The sequence below is a fragment of the Galeopterus variegatus genome, unplaced genomic scaffold (genome assembly GCF_000696425.1).
Source record: "Galeopterus variegatus unplaced genomic scaffold, G_variegatus-3.0.2 Scaffold402, whole genome shotgun sequence".
NCBI classification, from domain to species: domain Eukaryota; kingdom Metazoa; phylum Chordata; class Mammalia; order Dermoptera; family Cynocephalidae; genus Galeopterus; species Galeopterus variegatus.
In genome coordinates this window covers 549,003-572,703 of record NW_007726513.1, presented here as the reverse complement: position 1 = coordinate 572,703, position 23,701 = coordinate 549,003, and the positions used below count along the sequence as shown (strand labels likewise).

Sequence of the window (23,701 nt, the reverse complement as noted above, 5' to 3'; positions counted from 1 at the left end):
TAACTGTGATAATATATGCAAAGGTCTTGACACAGAGCCTGGCAAATGATCGGCACTCAACCAACAATAACTATTTCTAGTGCAAGTTGATCTTATAAATCCTTAAGTTTAAGTAGAGACAGATTTATCCTGAGATATTGCCCCAATTAATATTGAGCAGTCACAGCTGACTCCACTTGTGGGAACAAAAACAGCTTACTGAGCGATGGCCAGTCTTCTCCTTCTGTCCGCCTTAGGTCGTTCTCAGATTCCAGTACCATCCATCCATTGACCCTGAATTCTTTATCGAGGTTTAAGGACTGGCACCCTGCTTACAGTGTCTTTTGACAAGCTGTTTAAACTCAGATGCAGGTTTACCATCTTAAACAGTAGTAGCTGAATATCTGTTTGCTGTAAAAAGCCAATATGTAGCACTAGAACTTAGAGGTGAAACTAAAAACATTTGGGGCCAATTTGGGAGAAATTCTGCCACAATCAAGATATTCTTCCTCTGGAATAATTGTATAAAGTTAACGTGTATTCTTGACCAAGCCTTCTTGGTCACTTCACATGGAAGATTGTGAACTAAGCTCATTTTTAGCCTTTTCAGTCAATTACAGCTACCAGTTGTGGAGGTAAATAAATGAGCTACATGCAGAATGGCCAACTGGCTTGACAACACCTTTAAGAAAAGCAGAGCAGGGCCGAGCCGGTGGTGCACTCGGGAGAGTGCAGTGCTGGGAGCGCAGCAGCACTCCCACCGCAGGTTCAGATCCTATATAGGGATGACCGGTGCGCTCACAGCGCTCACTGGCTGGTCTCAAAAAGGACAAAAAAGAAAAAAAAAAAAGGAAAAGAAAAGCAGAGCAGGTTCCTTATAGAGGATTATTTGATAGGCAGATAAGTATTGATGTCCTGCCAATAGTGTGAGCTTCTCAGATAGCATGTCTACTGTCCAGCTTTTCTACCCTCATGTCTTGGACATGAACCACCATGATATCCTACACAGGTTGTTTGGGATTTTCCTATTTCTTCAGCCTGAGGCAGCAAGTCAATGTGGTTTTTTAAACATGAAATTTTCCTAAAAGTTGCTGCAGCTGAGAGGAGCTCTACAGTGGAAGACAGCCTAGGACAACAGTAGTCAATATTGCCCTTGATATTATTCTTAAAGTCTTCTAGGCAGTGGTGGAGTGATAAAGATGGAACAACAGGACTTGCCACCATCCTGGGTGCACACAGCATGGGCTAGGAAGAGGTGGATGTCCCCTTGGCCACATGGGGGAGGCATGGCTGGTGAAGGACCAGAGAGGGTTCCTTCAGCTGGGGTCCAAGTGTAGCACTGGCTGAGAGTGTATGGACGCTCCTTCTGTTGTGTTCGTGGCAGTGAAGTGCTCAGAAGCGCAGTCCTGGAGCCCCAAGTGCGGTTGCCATTAGGACTTCCCAGGAACTGAGCTGGCTCATGCTGCCCAGCTTCTCTCAGGAGATATGCCTTCCCACGCAGTATAGCCATAAACTGTTCTAAAATTTTGAAGGAAATTGTGGTTACTTTAGTTCCTGATATTGCCCTCATATCCCTCCAATTTATGTATAAAACATTTCAATAAATGTGCTTGTTTTACCTCCACTTTTTAAATTACCACCATATCAGTCAAATACTTAATCCCTGCCACACTTCCTCCAATTCCAATACCAGAATCTTGGCCAGCATCTTAAAATTCTCAGCGAATAAAGAAAACCGGTCTCTAATTTAAATATGCTTGACCTTCTGCGGGGAGCAAAGTAATCACAGCTTTGTCATGCTCTGGTTTGGTTCAGTGGGTGTAAAAACATGTTCAGATAAAGTCAGGATAGACCCAAATTTCCCCCTGTCCTTCAAACTAAACCCAAGCCAAGTAGTTCTGGTTTGTAGTCTCTTTGGCTTAGGACCGAGCTTGCCCAAGGATTTCTCTGTAGGTGATGGTTTGTATATCCAGTCTTGCCAAAAGTGTGACTTTATAGCTTGCTGTCCTTATAGAACCTTTCTCTCCTCTAACTGTGCACATTGTTTCTTATATGTATAATTATAAGAACTATAAGTCCCCTATCAGTTGTGCTAAGCCAAGTGGTGTCTGGCTGGCATGCTCTCTGCTAGCCTGGAAAATGTGAATTTCTCCCCAGGAGCAAAATCTCATATGAATTGTTTCCCAGTTTTTGTCTTCACTTTGAAATCTACTTCAAAGTTATTATTTGGCTAAAAGGTTCTGTTTTCCTTCCCTTGAGGTCTATAGGATTTGCCTCTGAAGTGAGGCTGGGGTACAGGTTTTCTTTCTACTCTGTCATTTTTGTCTTTGTTACATATGAACATAATCATTCTCACCCCCAAATATGAAACTAAACCTGTAGGAAATTGGAAAAGCCTGGTCCACCTCTATTTAGTCTTTAAAGATGTTCAGCCTAAGAAAGGATTAATTAGCCTTCTGCTTATTTGCTCTATGACTATAATTTTAGGATCAATGAAGAGACAACTAATGTTTAGTTGATGATAAAATCTTCAAAGACAGGGATTTTAAAAAAATTAATTCGGGTGTTGGTTCTGATTTTGGATAACACCATTAAATATAGTTCTACACACTTTATCCTGGGAACTTAACAATCTGATAGGGACCAATTAGATTATATATGATATCACAAAGCTTAGTGATTATTTTCTCCATAGACAATCAACAAATGTTTAACTAAACTTAATTATATTATGTGGGGTCGACATAGATTGACTAGGAGGGCTATATTTTGCGATCATCTCAAGAAAGGGAGAAGTTGAGTTATATAGAGAGTAAGCGTGTGTAGCTCTGTTTACAAATAGTGTGAGAAGCCAGCTTCAAGGGCATGTCAACATTCATGATGATGTATTGAGTTAAGTTCACATTTTTCCTGCATTACTATGTGAAACACTGCCTGGCAACTGTTCAGCACATAAATTATTTCTTTCCAGTCTATGTTTCTTGTGGGCAGAAAGGAGAATTATGCATATGAATCCATTCATATAGTTATCTTTCAACAACACCTAAGGCAGCAGCCAAGTTGCCTCTCTATTATCGTTTATAGACTTCAGTCTTCCATGTGGCTATGCCAGGAACACTAGATTTATGCTTTCAGAATTGAGACTTTGAAGTCATGATAAGAGCTACTACTTATAGAACATCTACTATATGCCAGATACTCTGTAAGATGATTTACATGGTTTTTCCTTTTATTTATCTGATTTTTTAAAAATATTTTATATAATTTTATAAATTACTAAAGTAATACATGTTTTTTTCAAAAATCAAGTAATGCAGAGCTATGAAAAGAACACAATAATTGATAATTTCTGCCAACACCTCCCTCTTGTCCCATCCCACTATAGTCACCACTGTGAACCCTTTCACTTTTCCTGATGCTCACAATTACATTGATTTTTCATATCCTCCCTTTATCTCTATAAGGTTGGTGGCTTTATCCCCATTTTATAGGTAGGGAAAGTAAACCCCAGTGCAGTTAGTAGCTCTAAGGAACTGAGTGCTAACATAAAGGCCCCCTTCTAGTCAACCACACTGCTTTCATTGGCATAAAGAAATCTGGATAATTAAGGAGCTCAAAGAAAAATCAAAAGAAAGGGTTTCTGGAACCATGAATAAACAAAGGCTCCTTCCTTGTTGCCAGTCTCCTCTGAGCAGTATCCCCTGTGCCCACAGTGCTGTCACCTTCCTTCATTCCTGCTCTGCCAACAGCACGGGGCAAAGCACAGTGTCGGCGTCTCCTCACCTGCAGGACCCCATGCTCCTCAGGATGAGTGTTGGCAGCAACTTTGTGCTGATGTGGCTTTGTGGCTCAGCATCTGGGAGGGTTTGTTGAAAAAAAATTATTCTCCACTCACAGATTGTCTGAAAATAGACTTGTTCATCTGACACAAACTCTAGATAGAATATAATTAGATGCTCAGTTGGTTAGAGCATGGTGTTGCTAACACTGAGGTCCAGGGTTCGATCCCTATTACTGGCCAGCCACCAAAAACAAAACAAAACAAAACAAGAGAATATAATTAGATTTTGAGTGTCTTTTTTGCCCATAATCATGCCCTATTGAAATAAACTGTAACGATGAATTAATGAAATATCTAAGGTAAAAGAACTATATAAATGTGGGCTTTTTGTGTGGCCTAATTGCTCTTCTTCCACTTACATTTTGTTTTCAAGTAAAAGGAAAGTTTTTCTTTTCTTTTTTATTTTTCCAAATGTATGGAAATGCTTCAAGACCTCATTTGAGTAAAGAAAAGTATAGATGATCTTCTGTCTCCTGAAGAGCAAGTGTATTTCCCTACCTAAATGTAGCAATTGGGTCTCCTCTTTTTTAACAAAGCAGTATTTTTCTAAAGGCCCGGATATGGACACTCGCTCCATTGTGTAAAAGTCTCATCCGGTTTGCTTTCCAGCCATGTGATGAAATCCAGTACAACACCCTTAGTCCATTGGCTCTAAAATGCATCAGAATTCACCTTGCTGTAGAAAGCAAGTAAAGGGATGTATGTGGAGCATGCTGTCTTTTGACACGGTGTACCTACAGCTCTCCTTTGGCCTTAGAGATGGAGGAAATCCACTGGCACACCCTACACCTGTACCTATTGGTTGTACTCTGATAGCTGTTTGTCCAGGGAACAATGCCTGCTGCCTAAAACCTCTGTCTGTGATTTCACAAGCTGGTCAGAGGCCGCTATGGTCAGTAGCTGAATGGAAGAACTCCAGAAAAAAATAGCTCAGGCTGCCATAAGTCATCTCAGTGATTTTGTCAGTAGTACTGGGCTCTCAGAAAGTCAGGATTCAGTGCCCCAGAGTGGTGCCTGGGAGCATTGTTTAGGCAAAGAATCCTCTCTCTCACTCTTTGCATTTTTTTAAATTTATTTTTTAAAATGAATTTTATTGTGTATATTTGAGGTTTATAACGTGATGCTATAGGATACGTACAGATAGCAAAATGGTTACTATTGTGAAATGGATTAGCATATCCATCATCTCACATAGTTACTTTTTTTGTGACAAGAGCAGCTGAAATATACTTATTTAACAAAAATCCTTAATACAATACAATTTTATTAACTACAGTCCTCATGTTGGACGTTAGATCTCTAGATTTCGTTCTGCCTATATGCTACTTTGCATCCTTTGACCTAGTCCCCATTTCCTCCCCTCTTCCGACACCATCTTCACACCCGGTAACCACTGTTTTATTCTGTGTGTGTGTGTGTGTGTGTGTGTGTGTGTGTGTGTGTGTATTTGGCTCTTTTTTTCTGTGTTTGGCTTATTTCACTTAGGATCCTCTCCTTTAAATTAAACTTCTTAAGGACTGTTTAAACAGAAATTTGAATCTGTATTCTATAACCCTTATGGAATACTCTCATGGGAAGATATAAAAATTATCAGCATATCTCTCCAAATAAAAATAAAAGCAAAAAATTTAAGTTTCTACAATATGAGAAAAGTACTGTGATAGATATTTAGCACAGTGCATGGCACCTTTAAGCACTCAATAGATATTTGTTGAATAAATGAATGCACGAAAGAACACAAAGTTCCTAGCATTAGCAGTTGACAATAGCTGAAATCCAAGTTAAAGAAGATTTTGAGTTACTTGGAATGGAAACACTTCTGTCAGGTACTAGTGAACTGAGGATTTCTATAAACCAGTGTTCAAAGCAATGTGGGATCACAATATTAGCTATGTCCTGATCCACTTATTCTAGCATGGTCACAGTTCTGGTGCAGTTAATGAAAGCTACCTCTAGGAAATCTAGAGTGCACTTTGGCCCACAACTGGAAACTAAATATGAAAATTGGAGTGAATCTAAATGTTAGAAGGAAACTGAACTGATGGGTGACCTGCTGGGTTGGATAGTATTGGAATCATTTGGCTGATGATGCTAATCAGCCACCATTTTGTTTTGAAATGGAAGCCCAGTAATCAAATAGGTTTAGTAAAATTCCCTGTGTTTACAGAGATCTAGTCAAAATGATTCTATATTTTCCTATTTAAGCATCCTAGTGGAAGTCATGTTTTGCCTTTCTAATTCAATATTTGTTTACACGTGTGTGATACAATGTCCCTGAATGAAGCAAAAAACACACTATCATATTTTTACTTCTAATTTTTATGGGAATTAGAGTTCTGATTTTTCTTTATCCCAAGGCCCCAATTTGCCAGAAAAATATATTTGTACTGTTATGAATTTGTTATCTACATTGGCTGGATTATCAGCCTCTGAAAATCTTACCACGTATGTGTAACAAGAATGAGCAGGGAGAGAACAACACCAGATTAGATGTGGAATTCTGGTTAAACCGTTTATCAGCAGCATTTTACCTTAGGAACATTACTTAACAATCCTTAGTTTTCTCACCTGGAAAATGGGGGGACTTTACCTTACAGGGTCATTGAGAGGAGCAATCAGATATGTTAGGATAGTAGAGCTACGCAGAGTATAAAAGCACAGGCTTGGAGTCCAAGGGGCTTCGGTTTGAGCTCTGGCACTACCACTTACTCTGTGAACTCGGGTAAGTAATGCAACTTCTAAGCCTTAGTCTCTTCATCTATCAGATGGGGGTAATGATAACGCCTATCTCAACCACTTGTTGGAGGTTTAAATAACAATCTACGTAAAGTACTGAGCATCTATGATAATGGTTAACGTTGATGAGGACTTACTGTGTTCCAGATCTTTGATAACATGCATGAAAGTGTCCTCTAGGCTGTAAAGCCATGTAGAGAGAGACCCAATTCGTTTTCCTGTTCCCAATCTTTGCTCTTGTGTGGCCTTGCTTCTGCAGCCCATGGACTAGCCAAGTGAAGAGTTTTTACCAAGGATGCTCACTTTGAGGGTTAGGGAGAAGGCCAATTTACAGGGTCACTTGATCCAGAGAGGAGAGCCCCTGGGGCAAGGCACCAACACTGGACTGAGATCTCTAGCATGGGGGGTTGATTTGGTTGGGCCTCAGAGGAAGCAGACCTGTTATCTTGCATTCTGGATGCATTTCTTGTGGACTTCATCAGAGGGTCCAAGACTCTGGGAAAAGGAAAGAACAGCCAGAGTGTATGGAAGGAAGAAGCTAGTTAAGCATGTCCTTCTCCTTCAAATCAGCCTTCACCTTCTGATTGCCACTGCCTTCAATTAACAACAACAAAAAAAAACTACCTGCTATTTTATTATAACTATTTTTATTATTGTCAGCATAATTGCCATTAACAGCTAAATATACAATGAATGCTTACAACGGACTAAGTTAATTGACGTATTCATCATCACAACAATCCGATGAGGAAGATTCTATTACTATCCTTGTTTACAAATAAGTAAAGTGAAGGTAAATCAGAGAGGATAAAATATTTGCCAATGTTAGCAAGTGATATTGTGGAGGCTCAAACCTGGAGCTGTCTGGCTTCAAGCTCCTATTTCTGATTGCTGTGCAACACTCTGATTTACTTAATTATTGACAACTAGAGTTCAAACTAAACAAAGCACTTGAGTATAAAATCCGTGCATTATACTTTCTTGTACCCACCCAGAACCCAAGCTACTGAAAATCAGGGAATAGAAGATCAGTAAATGCCATTTGCATATTTGCCAACTCTCACCAAGATCTAGTAGAAGTTTCTTTTTTCAAGATAATAAGAAAGATGTTATCCAAATTAACACATTGCTTAATCATCCGAATTCTGATGATTTGGCAAATTAGAATTTCTAAACAATAGAAACATCTTTAGACCCACTTTTTTAGGGAAAACCATTACTATCTGTACTTTCATTCAAAGCTGTTGGTTTCTCTGTTGCTCTAGAACCTAGATGGCTTCTGAGCTCCTATCCCTCTTGCCCTAGGAGTCTCAGATGAGTGAGGATGGAGAGAAGGCTTGAGTTGAATACAGGGAACACTCTGCCCTATTCCACCCATCCCCAGGAAAGCCACCTTCTCTCCTTCCCCTGTGCTGCCTTCCTCAGAGCAAGAGAGCACTGTCAAGGCATTTTAGTCAGCACTTCCAGGGTCTTTCCAACAGAAGAGAGCTTCTGTTCAATATGTCCTTGTCTTTTTTGAAAACCAAAATAAATAACTTGGGTTAATAACCAATGTGTCAAGACACATTTTAAAAAGTCCCATGTTGTAGAACGGAGTGAATTTTAACCTCCTGAGCATTTTTTGATTTTCCTATATGATGTCTTTCGTTGTTACAAGATACATTCTCACATGATTTTTCGTGTTACAGAGAAGTTTTCTTAAGCTTAATGTAATTCATTGTAATTAATCCTCTTAAATGAAAGTATAAAGTTGAGTGTAGAATTGTAGCTAGTTTTTAAAAACACTTATCAGCCAAAACTATAGGATTTACTGTATAAACAAGCTCATTTAAATGTATCATGTTAATGACATAGCTATTTTATGTATAAGTTGGATGAAAAGCCTTGATTGGATTTGTTCTATTCTGTTCTGCTGACGTAGCCTTAATTGCACATGGTAACAAAACACTTGCAGTCTGAAAGTGCGTCAGACTGCCATGACCACTCCAGCAACCTGCTCCAGTGAAGTATCAAACATATGTCATGTCAGTGCTTGCCTCATGGCAAAAATAAAATAAAATAAAATAAATTAAACACTGAACATTTTCCCTTATTTACTATTCAGTCAAAATATGAGAGGGAGAGATATCCTTCATGCAGTACCTCCTAAAAGGAAACAATCACTCATACTCTTTTTGAAAACCCACATGAATTGTTGTATTGTAATGAATTGTAAACCTCAGAGCAAACTACAGTGAACTCTTAAGCAAGTTCCAAAAGTAACAACAAACTGTATTCCAGCAGTCAAGGTATTTCAGCCTTGGGTAATCAATCAGAGGACTGGAAAGGAGTAAATTTAAGGTAACCTGGAACTCCCAACACCATTGATATATAATTTATCACAGCAAGTGATACATGCACTGATTGCCCACCTTTTTGAGGACATATATGGCTATTTATCTATGGCCAAGTTCTAACCTAGCATCAGTTTAAACCATTGAGGCCATGGAATCAAGACTATTTGTAACATTAGTTTTAGAAAGACATAATTAGAAAGGTAAAGATGCTGGATTCAGGAGCCAAATATGAATTCCTTTTAGGTTATATGCAATTATGGATTACTATTTTTTTTACATGGCTAATCCCCTCCATTAGTGTGTATAATCAAAAATTGGATACAATTATTTACATGTTGAAAGTGGTGATAGTTATTACATGACACTAGTTTCACCAATTCCACGAAAGATGTTTTTTCCTTGCCAACCATCTTCCCTATAAAGCCTGTGGTTATGCATTCAATTTTGTTTACTTTTTGAGTTTCCTAATTTTTGGAAGCACAAACCTAGGCATTATTCATGTTTTGAGGGAAAAAAATCTCTAATAATTCTGGCTTGAAGGAAAAACTAAGTTGGCAATTTACTGTATTCCAAAGTCCCATAGATGATCTCTTTACCTTTGTGCTCTCTCCTACAGCAACCATCCACCATGGCTTATGCGAGACACATCATTAAGACGGAAGGCTTGGGTCTCCGGGGCCTCAACAAAGGATTTACAGCAACTTTGGGACGCCATGGGGTTTTCAACATGGTTTATTTTGGCTTCTACTACAATGTCAAAAACATTATTCCTGTCAATAAGGTAACTGTTTAATAGATTAAAATCCTGGAGGAAAAACCCTATCAATGAGAACAGCTCCATGTGTAGAGTGTTTATCATGTCCCAGTCACTGTGCCGAACACTTACATCCATTATCTGATTTGATCCTCACATCAGTCTTACACATTGAGTGTTATCATTTCTATTTCAAATCCAGCATCTGAGGCTTAAAAAGATCAAGTAAATTACCCAGGGTGACCTAGTAAATAGTAAAGCAGAGACTTCAACCAAGTCTGACACCAAAATTTATCTTCTTGAAGATTATACCATTATATCTGAATGCTTTCCATTTATAACTAATAGGAATTTCTAGCGACTACGTTATTACTTTATTCTTACCTCAGAAACATAACTTTCTCAGGAAAGTTAAAATTTTCATATTCTAAATAAATTTTGAACTCATGGGAAAAACTATCAGACTAAAATTTGAATTTTACCTAGATATTAATTTTTAAATTTACTCAGGGTTAAGTAGGTAGAAAAATCAACTCTTCTGAGATCGTTTGCTTTTGATGCAAAATAATAATAATGATAATAATTATTGTTCTTTTTTTAAAATGGTAACTTACAGATACCAGCGGCCTTTCAACTTCTACAATATAAAAGTAGCACAGGTTGTGCTTTTAAGCTGTAGCATCACAAAATCTTTCCCCACCATCATATTGCTTCCTTGCAATGAAAATTGCAGCCCTAGAAGCACCAGTTGGGGAAACATTTTTTGCATGCAGGTAGTTTCCCAAAGGGGTTCAGTTCTTCATTTTTCTTAGTAGAAAAGTTTTGAAGGACTTTTTTATAAATCATAAAAATATTTCTAATATAGCTATACAGACCGTTCAGTAAAGTTAGCAGTACCTGCCTTTGCCCAGCTCGCCCCCATATTCTAGTGCAGGCCAGAACATCTCAAGTAGTGGCTGAATCCAAGCATGTGTTCCACATTAACCATCTGTTGACATTGCTTCACTTCACTAACTAAAGTCGTTAACCAGGTTTCACTGTATATGGAAATCTCATTTATTGAGTAGAAGCTTATGTTGTGTTGGTCTGAAATCTCTGATTGGCCATAGTGTATATGGATGTCCCCAGTGACTGACAGTTCTGATTCCAGTGGCCCTCAGGACTCTTATCTTGTTGAGCTCATGAAATACAGAAAGTGAACGCAATAAACACTTTGGTCCTGGATGACATGAGAGAGCTCAACTTTTAATACACTGAGATTCTTTTTAGCAGGAACCAGCTACACAATTTATGGGGCCCAAAGCAGAATAAAAATGCAGATCCCATTGTTCAAAAATTGCCAAATTCAAGACAGCGACAGTGGAGTATTAAACCAAGCACAGGCTCTTTTCTTCTAAGTGCAGGTCCTGTGGGACAGCGCAAGTCACACACCCATGAAGCTGACCCTATTTTTAAACTCTGAGATAAGTAATCCATATAACATGGGAGAAGTGTCTATGCCTCTGTTTCTCCAGCTGTCCCAAGGCTTGAAACAGATAGAAATTACACACGATAAAATGAATTATATAAATTATTTACATAAATTGCATAAATATTTATATTTTATTAGATATATTTGTGCATGTATTTTAATGCATATATTATTACAAAAAATGAATTGGTTATATTTAGAAAGAAATTCAGAAACATCAATAGATCCATATATGGTCACATGTTACTGAACACTTAAAAAAAATCCACAAGTACAAACTTTATTCTACAATTAATCAATACACTTAAGTCATTAAGTACTCTGCATTATTTGAAAAAAAACATAAGCTTACATTTATTTTTTTAGAAGACATTGTGGTATTCTGAAACTGTGAAAGGAGCCCAATTACCTTGCCAGTTTGCAAACCAACCTTGTTAATAATCTGAACATAATGTTTCATTTCAACAAACAGTCTTATTAAGCACCTGCTTTTATATACCAGGCACTCTGCAAAGCACTGGGTATGCTAAGATGACTAAGTCATTGCCTTATTCTCAAGGACTTCTCAAGAAGACCCAAGAAAAACCACCTGAACAGATGACATGAGCATGGAGCATCATAACATTATATTGGGAGTCATTAGTTAATAATAATATTTTTATTCTAAATCATATTTGAAAAATATTTTAAAAATTCTCACAGTTGGCCTTTCCCAATTTGGATCAGTAATCTAAAAATAAATTTCCATCAGATGTTTTATGTGGAATAGATCCCTATGTTTGAAAATAATTGGTGTCCCTAACATACAAAGTAGGATGAAAGTTTTTAGATTCAGAAATATATATTTCTCCTTTGCAATATGTGACTGTCGCTCTCAGCATCTCAACAGCTGGACTATTTCCTACCATTCTCCATTTCCATTTATAAAGGACATACAAGAATGTAAGCTTTCTAAGGACAGGGACATTGTCTATTTTTTTTTTTTTCACTGCTGTATCCCCAGCGATTAAAACAGTGCCTGGTGCATAGCAGGTCCTGAGTAAATGGATTAATTGAATTAGAGGAAAGAAGGAAAAAAGAAAGTTTTTCTTTTCTTTTTTTTTCTCTTTTACTATTTGAGAAGGTCATTATATTAGCTGATACTAGTTTAAAGGAAACTGGAAGATAATTTATGGCTAAAGGGCTTGGAGGTAGAACCTTAGTGAGTCTGACCATGATCAAACAGAATTCCAGAGAAAAAAGAATTAGGTATGTTAAGGTTATATATAACATGATAGGGTCTTTATATTAAGAAAATGAAATGTTTATCTGGGGAAATGATTATGAAAATGGAGGTTTCCACATTGCCAAGATAAGTTTCCCAAGTTGCCTCAGTAGACTGTCAGAGCAGACATGTTTGTTGGCAGTAACCAAATCTGCTAATGACTTCAGCAATGTAGACAAGAGCCCACTGCCCAGGAAAACCTCCAGAGAATAAGGTAGAGAATAAAATGTATGGAGTGAACTGTTCTTCCCACGGCTCATTATATCCAGTATCTGTCTAACTTTTTCTAATTATATTCGGCAGAATATCAACCAGCATTTTGCCAAAGGAATTTTCAATTAACTAGCACTTCCAACGTCTTGATTATACTAGTAAATAAGTGATTAACTTATTAATTAGGACTTTGAAAAGTATCTTCTAAATCTTTAAATAAAGAATACATTTTGTTCGCTATTGTTTTAGAATTAATTTTTTTATTGTGTTATAATTCTTACCATGTTGAAACTAATGACTAGAACACCTAATTTCCTCACTCCCATCCAGAGTATCATACATTAGCAAGTTTAGTGAAATATTATTTGTCATTATTTTTAAAAGTGAAAGTTGAATAAATTCCACCGTAATCCTTTCTGTATATTAGTGTTACACTAGTGGAGAAAGCCAAAGCATTGCTTTCTATATATTTGACTATTAACAATTTTAAATCATAAACCTCCTTTTACAGTGCTAAAATGTGCCATGTGGCTCAGAATTTTGTTTCCAAGCTTTAGTTCCCAAGCTAAATGAATTGATTCCTTTACATTTAATGAGCTGGGCACTTGGGCTCCCTAGGTTAGGGGATGGGTAGGGTGCTGTACATAAAAGTTGGGGTCAGCTGATCTGAGTGTGACTCCTGGCTTTAAGTCATTCATTGAACTCATATGAGGTACTTCAAAAAGCTAGTGGAGGGCCGAGCCCGTGGTGCACTCGGGAGAGTGGCGCTGGGAGCTCAGCAGCGCTCCCGCCGCAGGTTCGGATCCTATATAGGGATGACCGGTGCACTCACAGTGCTCACTGGCTGAGCGCGGTGCAGCCGGTCTCAAAAAGGACAAAATAAATAAATAAACCTTGATCCTTTACTTAAAAAAAAAAAAAAGCTAGTGGAGAATAGAATTATAAAATAATACAAATCTTTCCATGAACTTTTTGAAGGCCCCTCGTATTTATTGTGTGTCTAGCATGTGCCAGACCCTATGCTAGGCATCAGGGGATGCAAGGGAGAGAAGCTGTCACAGGGTTTACAAGGCAATGGAAGGAACAGACAAAAATAAGTAAACAAACACGCAATTATAAGTGATGAAGGAAAAATGCCCCCAATATAAAACTGGTGATCAGGGAAGGCTTCCCTGAGGAAGTGACACTTGAGCTGAAGAATGAATTAGAATTTAACAGGTGATAGCAGCTGGGCACAAGCGTCCCAGACATAGGAAATGTCTAGTGCAAAGGTTCTAAAGAGGCAGGGTGCTCACTGCCTTGGTTACAATGAAAGTCCATGTGATGAAAGCAAAATGGTGAGGGCAGAATGTGGCTAGAGACTCAACAGAGGTCAGATCATACTGGCCCTTATAGACCACACTAAGGATTCTTATCTTTACTTAAAGAGTGCTGGGAAGCCAACAAAAGATTTTAAGCAAAGGAATTACCTAATCAGACTGGCTGCAGTGTGGAGAACAGATGGAGTCAGGTGGTGAGGGGAAGGCAGAATGTATTCATGGAAATGATTTCAATACAAAATGGTGGGGTCTTGGACTATAGTGTTCTTGGTGGAGACAAGAAGTGGGCAGATTTGAGAAATATTCAGAAGGCAGAGTCTATAGGATGCAGTGATGGAGTACATACATGTGTGTGTTGAGAAAAAGGAGGGGGTAGGGATGATGCCTAGGTTTTTTGGCTTAAACAACTGAAAGGATAATGTCACAAAAACCATTGAAAGAGAAACAGACTTATGGGAGAATATTATGGGTTCAGCCTGGAAACTGTGAGTTTAACTGCAAAGGGCAGATGTTGAGTCAGTTGGCTGGATGTGGGACCTAGAGCTTGAGAAAAGAGATCTGAGCTGGAGACAGACCCCAGGAAGTTATCAGTCAACCTCCACGAGAGGAGAGGCCCCTCTCTTACTGGTTCAGTGTCCCTGGGCCATCACTTCACTGCTCTGAACTTCAGGCTTTTTAACCTGTAAATCAAAAAGTTGTGATTGTTCTACATGACAAAAATTGTTTGAGGGATTAAAATAGAAAATATGTGAGGTAGTTTGAGAATATTAGGGTGCCATAAAGGTGTTAAATAGAGTGGTGGTGATGGGGTGGTGGAAATAGTATGTAGAATTGCTTGAGGAATTTTTCCCCAGGACTATTCCTTTTGCACTCAAATGAACACTATGTTTTTTCTTGCCCAGAACAAAGTCATTGATTTTATGTGTTCTGTAATCTAAGCCTGATTTAAAACGGGGAAACCAGTATTCTTTAAATTTAAACCACAATAAATCAATCCTTTGTGAAGGAGAAGGTATGATAATCATTAAAACATGTTGAAGAACGTCATCGAGTTGTTATAAACATGATGAGGAGGTGGTGTTCCTTGAAGGCTTTATTCCATCTCTGCTGTAGGCTGTCTCTGGCCATTCACTTTGGACAGTTTGTTTACAGGGTTATTGTTTCACTTCCCTCACCCGGCAATCGGTCATTCTGTTGTTCCAAGGGAATTTGAGATTTCATCAATTCTGACTAGCATGGAGTAATTCTGGATTTTTCTTTAACTTAATTTTTTAAAAAATATCCATAAATGTCTTGCAATGTTTTTCATCTTTCATCTTCAAAGTATTTGATTTTACAAGAAACTGTCTATAATGATTATCTCTGGAGAGTGGAAATGGGGAGACATGTGCAGGAGAAACCAAGCAGTGGTGGAGGAAAAGTACTTTTTCATTATATCATTCTGAGCTGTTGGAAGCTTTACTTAGTATGTATTAATTTTAGAATAGGAAATAAATCAGTGAAAAATTTAACAGGATCTCATAAAATAGATTTTACTTAGTTTACTTTTTCACATTTTACTAATTCTAAGGCTGTATCTGCAGAAGTTAAGCAGGAATTTGAAACAGTAAACCCAGGTAACTCAGGTCAGATTCCCACCCTTAAGTTTTTGCCTTTAACTCTTCAGGTTGGTGATCTCTGGTGGATACATTTTTCAAGTTATCGCAGAAATATTCTGACCTTCTGTGCCATTTCATACTATTAAACCCATTTTTGTAGAGTCTGTGATTTTGGCTAATCCTTGTCACAGCAACTGTCATTTTCAGATAAGAAAACCAAATGGCAAGTTAAGGCCAAGGGGTGAAAGTTACTGAACTAATTTATCTGAGACCATGCAGCAGGGGAAGGGAAAGAACCAGGTGTCAGAACTCTTTCCAATGCAGCACGTAAAGCTTTAACTCTACATTTTACGTTGTATTAGGTCACACATAAATTTAAAAATGGTAAAAATGGTTACTAAAATTTAAATAAGTAAAGTAGCTGGAATGTCCAGATGATGTAACCAAATACTACTTCTGCCTGGGTCAGACCTGTAATATCCTTTTCATATCCTTAGAATATGTAATCCATAGAAACACAGAATTATAAGATATGGCCCTGGAAGAACTGGGCATGACCAGTTTGAAAATGAGGCCCTGTGTTGCATTCTTTCAGATTTATTTTTAGGAACAAGCTTTTGCTATTGAATGATGAATAAGTGGCTATGATAGAGAAAAGACTGCTTTGGATATTAACTGACGATGGTATTCATTTAATGGAGAGATTCATTTACATGTTGCAGTAAATGGAGTGGAATGTCAGTATAAAGAATGATCTCTTCTCCCCAGAAAGAGGCCATCACTTCTCAAAGTAAAGCCCACTAGAAACATATATTGATTAACTTAAATGCTGACATCTTTTTCAAGCATCCATGGGTGTAAGCTTTCACTGCAAAAACAATTTCTTATATTCCCATTCTAAGTTAAGGATGTTCAGAACATGTTATTTGTGATGTTGACAAACAAATAAGAATCATAGATTAAAATATTACATGTCTTTAATAACTTTGTCTTCTAGCTTCATATTTACCTCTTTTTATGTTTTCATAAGTAAAATAATAGAAATATCTGTCTAAAGCTAATGGCTATCAACAGTATTAAACTGTGCTTTTAGTTTGCATCCTAATTAAGGACGTTTGCAGGTTATTTTGCCAAAAACAATAGACTTTTTGTGTTGAATTTTGCCATGATATAAATTACATGTGTGGGTCAGAAATACTTTAGAGGGAACAATTTTTCATATGCTCAATCTTTCTTACTTAATAAGCCATTTAGACCTGTCCCTGTGGTCATTTCACTACAGACAGCATTAAGTCAAAAATATTTTATTTTCTTCTAAGGTAATAGTCATAGAAGATTGCTTTTCAGAAATGCAAGTGTTTTTCTTTTTCTTCTGGTTCTTAATATTTTCTTTGTTCTGTAAATTCTGAAGAAAGTGTGAGGATCGTGCCAGACACACTTTAGCTTATCAGGAGAAATGTGGAAATGTGTTAGTTTCATGATCTTCTCTAAGATGTGCACTGAGCTGAAAGAAAAATGCACCTTTGGGTTCAAGTGGAGAACTGAGACAGAGCTGTTTGTATTTTGAAAAGAAGAATCTCAATAGTAGGAGTATAGTACTACTATTAGAATAATGGTACTACTACTAATAATCTACTACTAATAGTAGTAGAAGATCATAGTAGGACTTAATTTATGACTATTTTTCTGATTCTCTCTTACTCCATCATTAGTAATAGCAATCATCCTGCAATGGAAAGGGCAAGAGCATTAAAGTTTCATTAAGAACAACTCTTCTTTCTAGTAACCACTGGGGGACAACTACAAGTATATATTATCTATAAAATTTCAGGATATGTGACAAGATTCTGTAGTAAAAAGAGGAATCTTTCATTGGCAGTTTGCACAGACTCCCTAGGGTATGTGTGTTGTGGGGGGAAGGCGGACATGGGAGAGGGCAGAGAGGAGGGGGTCAGGAGTTCAGACACTTTCTTAAATAAACTTCAGGCCAGAATGTTACAGTCAGGCGTCACCCAAGTGGATGGACGCAAGGCACACGTAGCTTTAGATTCTCAGTGGGCTCATTCTATTCATTCATTCCAAAAGCATTCATGGAGCATCTACCATGTGCCAGGCACCATCTTACTAAGCTTCAGCACTGCTCCTGCCTTAGTGTGGTTTACAATCTAGTCAAGGAGACAGACAACAAACAGATCATTACTCAGGAAACAGAATCATTGCAGTCGTGTTAAGTGCCATGAAAGACAACTATCAGGCTGTGAGAGTTTAAAATCAAGCATCCTAATCTAGACCTGTAGTGGGGCAGGGTGGGGATATAGGAAAGGCCTTCCTTTGGAAATGATATTTAGGATGGGGCTCAAGGTTGAGGGTCAGCCAGGCCCAGGTGAAGAGGATGAATGGACCAGACAGAACCAGAGAGTACAGGATGTGTGACCTCCCCAAAGCAGAAAGAGACTTGGGGACTTGGGAGAAGATAAAGAACGAGGGTAGCTGGTGTATGGAGAACCAGGACGGGGAAGGAGAATGGGGGTGCTGCAGAGGCTGGCTGGCCAGAATGTTTTAAGCATATATGCTAAATATTAAGGTGGTTTGCTCACCTTAAATGATTTAACTGAAGAGGTACGTTGAACAAACATATTACATAAGTGGAACTAAATGGACATGGGAAAGTTTCATGTATGGAAGTTCAGAAGAATCTCATGAAATAAACTTGGTTTAAAGACTTCTTGATCATCTGCCTACCTCCATATCAAAGCATCTCAGTCTGCCCTTGCCCTGCTTTTTCCACCTTTAGAGTTTTCTTTTGGGAACGTGGTTTGTTAGTTTTCTTTGGGGCCAGTGCCTTTATTGAGGCAAGGAACAGATAGAGCACGCCAAAACAAAAAAAAAATCCTACTGGGTTTCCAAGGAAATATATAAATACTTTCCTGCATGTTGTTTGATAATACTCATTGACATAATTAACTCTCAGAAGGTATTATCTGACCATGTGAATATATAGGTATATATAACTCTATACATTGTATATTATATAAATGATATATATATGTGAAATAATCAAGTGATAATTGTTATCCTCTACTCATAACCCATTTGACATTGCATATATTTTAAAATTTGAGCTAAGTGGGTAAGACCTTTAAAATTATTTTATATTTCACAACTCTTTAAAGAACAGATAGCTTAAGGGAAAAAATGGAATTTTCATGGCTATTTTCTGAATAGCTACATTTAGATGTGGAGCTTTTAACAAGACTTTGATTTCATTCCAAAGCCCAGAGCCCTGCAAGGATAGGATCTTGGGAATACTCCACATTTCTTAAAGAATGCTTATCAATTAAACCATCTCATTTTAGTTAGTGACCTTGTGTGGAGTGAGCAGCTAGCATTTCCCCAAATTATCTCACATGAAGAGAAAACAAACACTGAAATAGATTCTTCTGATAGCTGTGAAGTAGAAGCAACTGTTTTTTTTAATTAAGCTTCAATAGCAGAGATTTTCACTGTGGACAAAACAGCATGATACCATGACATCAGGGTAAAAAATGTTTTTGTCAAAGTTTTTGAACCGAACAACAGAAGAGAGCCAAGATTAGCAAGAATGAAAGATGTATGCTGAGAGCTGACTTACTCCTAGCTGACTTGGACGCATTAAAACAATATCTAAAATGCAAATATCATCTTTAAAAAAAGAAAAGAGGCAGTTCACTCTCATTCAAGCTGCCTCCTTGTTCAGTTACCAGGAGGCAACTATGGTTTCAACACACCACATCATTTTCATGACCACCATTGCCAGCTGTGGGGAAAGCCACGATGAGCTGCTGTTATTTGCCTTGCGGTTGCTACCAGGTGCTTAACCAATATGTGTATGGGCCTCCTTTGTAATTTGCTTCTGAAACCTATGCCTTTATAAAGGAGAGCTAAAGCATTTATTAAACACCTATGATGTGTCAGGCCCAGTATATACACAAGATGAACGTGACATGGCACAGCCTTTAAGAGCATTTGAAGAAGTCTTCGCAAAGAGTATCAGTGCCTGGTGCCCATCTCAACTAGTTCTTGGCAAAGATTAGAACCCAGGCAATTTGACACCTGACCCCTGCTGTTCATCTTTGTACTACACTTCTTCAAACATGTGGAGCCTTCCGTTCTTCAGAATATCTCCACAGTTCCTCATCCACTCTTCTTTTTTTTTTTTTTTTTCTTTTTTTTTTTTTTTCCTTTTTGTTTTTTTTTCTGGCCGGTAACGGGATCGCAACCCTCGGCGCCGCGCCCGCACCGGGCTCAGCCAGTGAGTGGGAACCGGTCTGTATGTCGGATCCGAACCCTCGGCGGGAGCACCACCGCGCTCCCAACAGCACACTATCCAGTGCGCCACCGGGCCGGCCCATGGTTGGTTTCTTTTTTTTTTTTTTTCCTTTTTGTTTTTTTTTCTGGCCGGTAACGGGATCGCAACCCTCGGCGCCGCGCCCGCACCGGGCTCAGCCAGTGAGTGGGAACCGGTCTGTATGTCGGATCCGAACCCTCGGCGGGAGCACCACCGCGCTCCCAACAGCACACTATCCAGTGCGCCACCGGGCCGGCCCATGGTTGGTTTCTTTTTTTTTTTTTTTCCTTTTTGTTTTTTTTTCTGGCCGGTAACGGGATCGCAACCCTCGGCGCCGCGCCCGCACCGGGCTCAGCCAGTGAGTGGGAACCGGTCTCCACATGGGATCCGAACCCTCGGCGAGAGCGCCGCCCCGCTCCCAAGCGGCACACTCTCCAGTGCGCCACTGGGCCAGCCCCCTCATCCACTCTTCTAACGACATGGGTCCCGCATCTGTCATCCCAGCTTCCCTTCCCAGCCTGTGTCATCAGCAGATCCAGTCGTCAGGCCTTCCACATCTTCACCCAGGTTCATCTAGACCCTGTTCAGACTGCCGTATGGATGCATCTTTCATAGATAAAATTTTGTTCAAAAATTTATTTCTGGAGTGGATTTTCTGCATTCTCTTCATGTAGTGATACATCACAGACTTCGTGTTTGTATTATGTGTTGCTTGCAGCCTTGAGGAAATGGAGGACTGCATCGCACCCACGCCTTTAACCATTGATAGTGATGTGATACGAAGGACATGGAATGAATTACAGAACTGACATCTGCAAAGAAATGGTTTTGTGATACCCCCAAAATTATGTTACTCCTCACAGGACCACTCTATTTGGTGTGGCATCAGGAGGATTTAAAGGGTGCCTTAACTGTGGGGAGCAAAGGAAATGTAGTTTGGGCTGATGTGAGAAGGTTCTAAGCCTAGATTTTAGTGTATATATTAATGCTGACTTCCTGTAAATAAAAAGCCCCATTGCTGCAGTCTGCTCAAGCTTGCCTTTTATGGAGCAACAAGCTTCCTACCCAGTCTCCTTCACTGCCCCCAGTCCTCACTAGCTAAAAAATCCTGCCTCTCCATCTTCCTTAACCCCCACTTCTGGCATGTCTCTGTGTGGAATGTCTTCTTAAAGATGCCAGACTCTAATCACAAAGGCCTGTGAGATGGGCAGTGGTTCTGTTTATTCAGCTAGCAGCCAGCTGGCCAGTCACTAACAGGGCATCAGAGCCCATGCCAGGGAAGGTAAAAGGTGAGGCATATGCCTCTTTTGATCAAGATATTTGGCCTCTGTGCGTATTAACTCCTTAAATGCTATTGCCTTAAATTATTGATGTTATCTTTAGCTGTTAGCTACATAGTTTGGATTAAATGGTTAAATTAGCTACAAATATGTGACGTGTTGATTGTTAACTGTTTTGAGTCTCATGATCACATTTCTGACGACTTTGTGCCTTTTGTTGAATTTTTAGAGGTTGTGGAATGTCATAGCTGTCAATGTTTTGGGATCGCTTATTAGTGTCTCTTGTTAAGTCATGAAAGGTCTATAAATAATATGTTCTGTCAGGGAAACCCATTGATCTCCCTGAAGAGTGGCTGGTAAACATGTCTCTTCAGCTCTGAACTCACGCAAAGATCGCAGTGTGATGGAAACAGCCAGAGAATTCTAGTAAGAGAAACTGGTGTTAATTCACAATTCTAGTGCCTACTAGTTAGCCATGTGTCTGTGGCAAGTTATATCTTCTCTCTGTCTAAGTTTTCTCATTTGTTAAATGAAATATTAACTTCAGCCTTAAAATATTTGCAAGGGAATTAAACAATTTAAAAATGCTACTAATACCGTATTTCATATTGCTGTCAAAGAATAATGTCAGTACATGCAATGCTCGTTAAATATCAAGCTACTGAGCCCCAGTTTAGCTATAAGTCCCATATTTTATGAGAAAAGTTGGAAAATATTTAGAGAAAGAGATCCATAGATGGAGAAATAAATGCATACTACTTATAAATAAATATTTTAAAGGAATTATGTTTATTAAGTATGTAGGGAAAAAGTCTATTTTAATAATGGTCTTAAAATTGTGACAAACTATGTTGAGAATGGTGACAGCTCCTTGCCGTTGCAATTGAGCAAAGAATTGTAGTAAAATAGTTTGTGTCTATGAGTAAGGAACATCACCTAGATACAAGGGAAGTTTGCTGATTATGGAAGTAAGTTGGAAATTTTTAATAATAGAATATATTTTTCATTAATATTAAGATCCACTTACATAATTTAGATGTGATCCATCCTAAGTATTTAAGTTAGGCTAGATGATATTCTGAGTTCACTCCTACTCTTGCGATTCTGGGTTCTATTTTCGACCACTGATGTCTTCCTTGGACTGAGAGGTGGTCTCCTTTGATATGAAATTAGGGTACTGTCCTGAGAGGCAAGTGTACATGTCTCTAAAATTGGTTGATATGTGACAATCTTCAGGGTTCCTCATTACTTTGGCTTCACTTCTAAATAATAGAACCTTATCTCTCTTTAGACTAATTCAAAATTACATCCCTTTGTAAGGTAGGAAATTTTTGTAAGCCTCAGTTACCTCATCTGCTCAGAGATGTTGGGAGGCTTAAGTGTACATAAAGTGTTTAACCCAGTGCCTGACACATAGTATCTTACCATTATCATTCTCTTCTTCCTCCATTTTTTATTCTTTATTATTTCTATTTGTTTCATTTTTTAAAGAAAATGAAATTTTATTAATATTATTTTTTACATTCTAGGATGTTGTTGTGGAGTAGTTGGGAGGGATAGGGAGAGGGGAAAGGGGAAGGAAATGGGATGGAAGAAGGAGGGAGGAGAAGGGGTGGGATTGAGGTCAGTAGCACCCCCTCAGTCCCCCTCATTCCCCAGAGGAGTCTGGGGAGCTTCCAGCAGTAGCTTGGTCACTGCTGGGCTGGGTGCAGATGTCGGGGGGGGGTGTGTGGAGAAGCCCTCACCCCCAACCATCCCAGCTCAGGAACCCAGGGCCCTTCTTGCTGTGGCTTGGTGATCATCACTGGGCTGGTTGCGTGTGTCAGAGGGGTATAGCTGAGGCCCAAGGACCCCCACCGCCCCTGTTTGGGAGAGCCTGGGGCACTTCCAGCGGTGGCTTGGTGGTCATCTCTGGGCTGGTTGCATGCATCAAAGGGGTGTGGCTGAGTCCCTGGGCCCCCCACTGCCCCAGCTCAGGAGAGCCCAGGGCATTTCCTGTGTCAGCTTGGTGGTCACTGCTGAGCTGGCTGTGGGTGTCAGGGGACCGTGGCCAAGGCCTGAGGCCCCCCACCACCTAGGGCCGGGAGAGCCCTGCGTGCTTCCTGTGGCAGCTTGGTGGTCACCACTGGGCTAGCTGTGTGTGTCAGAGGGCCAAGGCCTGAAGCCCCTACCACCCCAGCTTGGGAGAACCCAGGGGCTCCCAGAGGCAGCTCAGTGATCGCCACTGGGCTGGCTGTGCATGTCAGGGGTGTGCGGCCAAGTCCCTCATCCCCTACCCTCGGTATTGGTTGTGGGTGTAGGGGGGGCATTGCCGAGTCCCCTAGCTCTCCCCCTTTCTGGCTTGGTATCCCAGGGGACTTCCAGTCATTCTATATGTTATAGATATTCTTTGGTGAAATGAGAATTTTACTAGTTAATATGAAACTTTGTCTTTTGTTGTGGGGACTTTGTTTTTACTTTCAGTTCTGTGTTGGATTTTTTGCTGTTTCCACCATTTAAGCTCTGCACTGGAACTAATTTGTCGTCCTTTGCTTACTTCTAAAATGGGGGAACTTCCTGTGGAGACCAGTACTTGAGCTCTGT

General features: G+C 39.3%; 1 protein-coding gene across 1 annotated transcript in view; it reads left to right on the top strand.

The window, feature by feature from the left end:
* The window catches only part of SLC25A21 (solute carrier family 25 (mitochondrial oxoadipate carrier), member 21), a 60,898-nt gene that overhangs the window by 19,909 nt on the left and 17,288 nt on the right, over positions 1 to 23,701 (top strand). Inside the window, exon 5 of the mRNA XM_008568354.1 lies at positions 9,509 to 9,673. Within this exon, the coding sequence (XP_008566576.1) occupies positions 9,509 to 9,673 (165 nt within the window). The remainder of the gene's footprint in view (positions 1 to 9,508; positions 9,674 to 23,701) is intronic.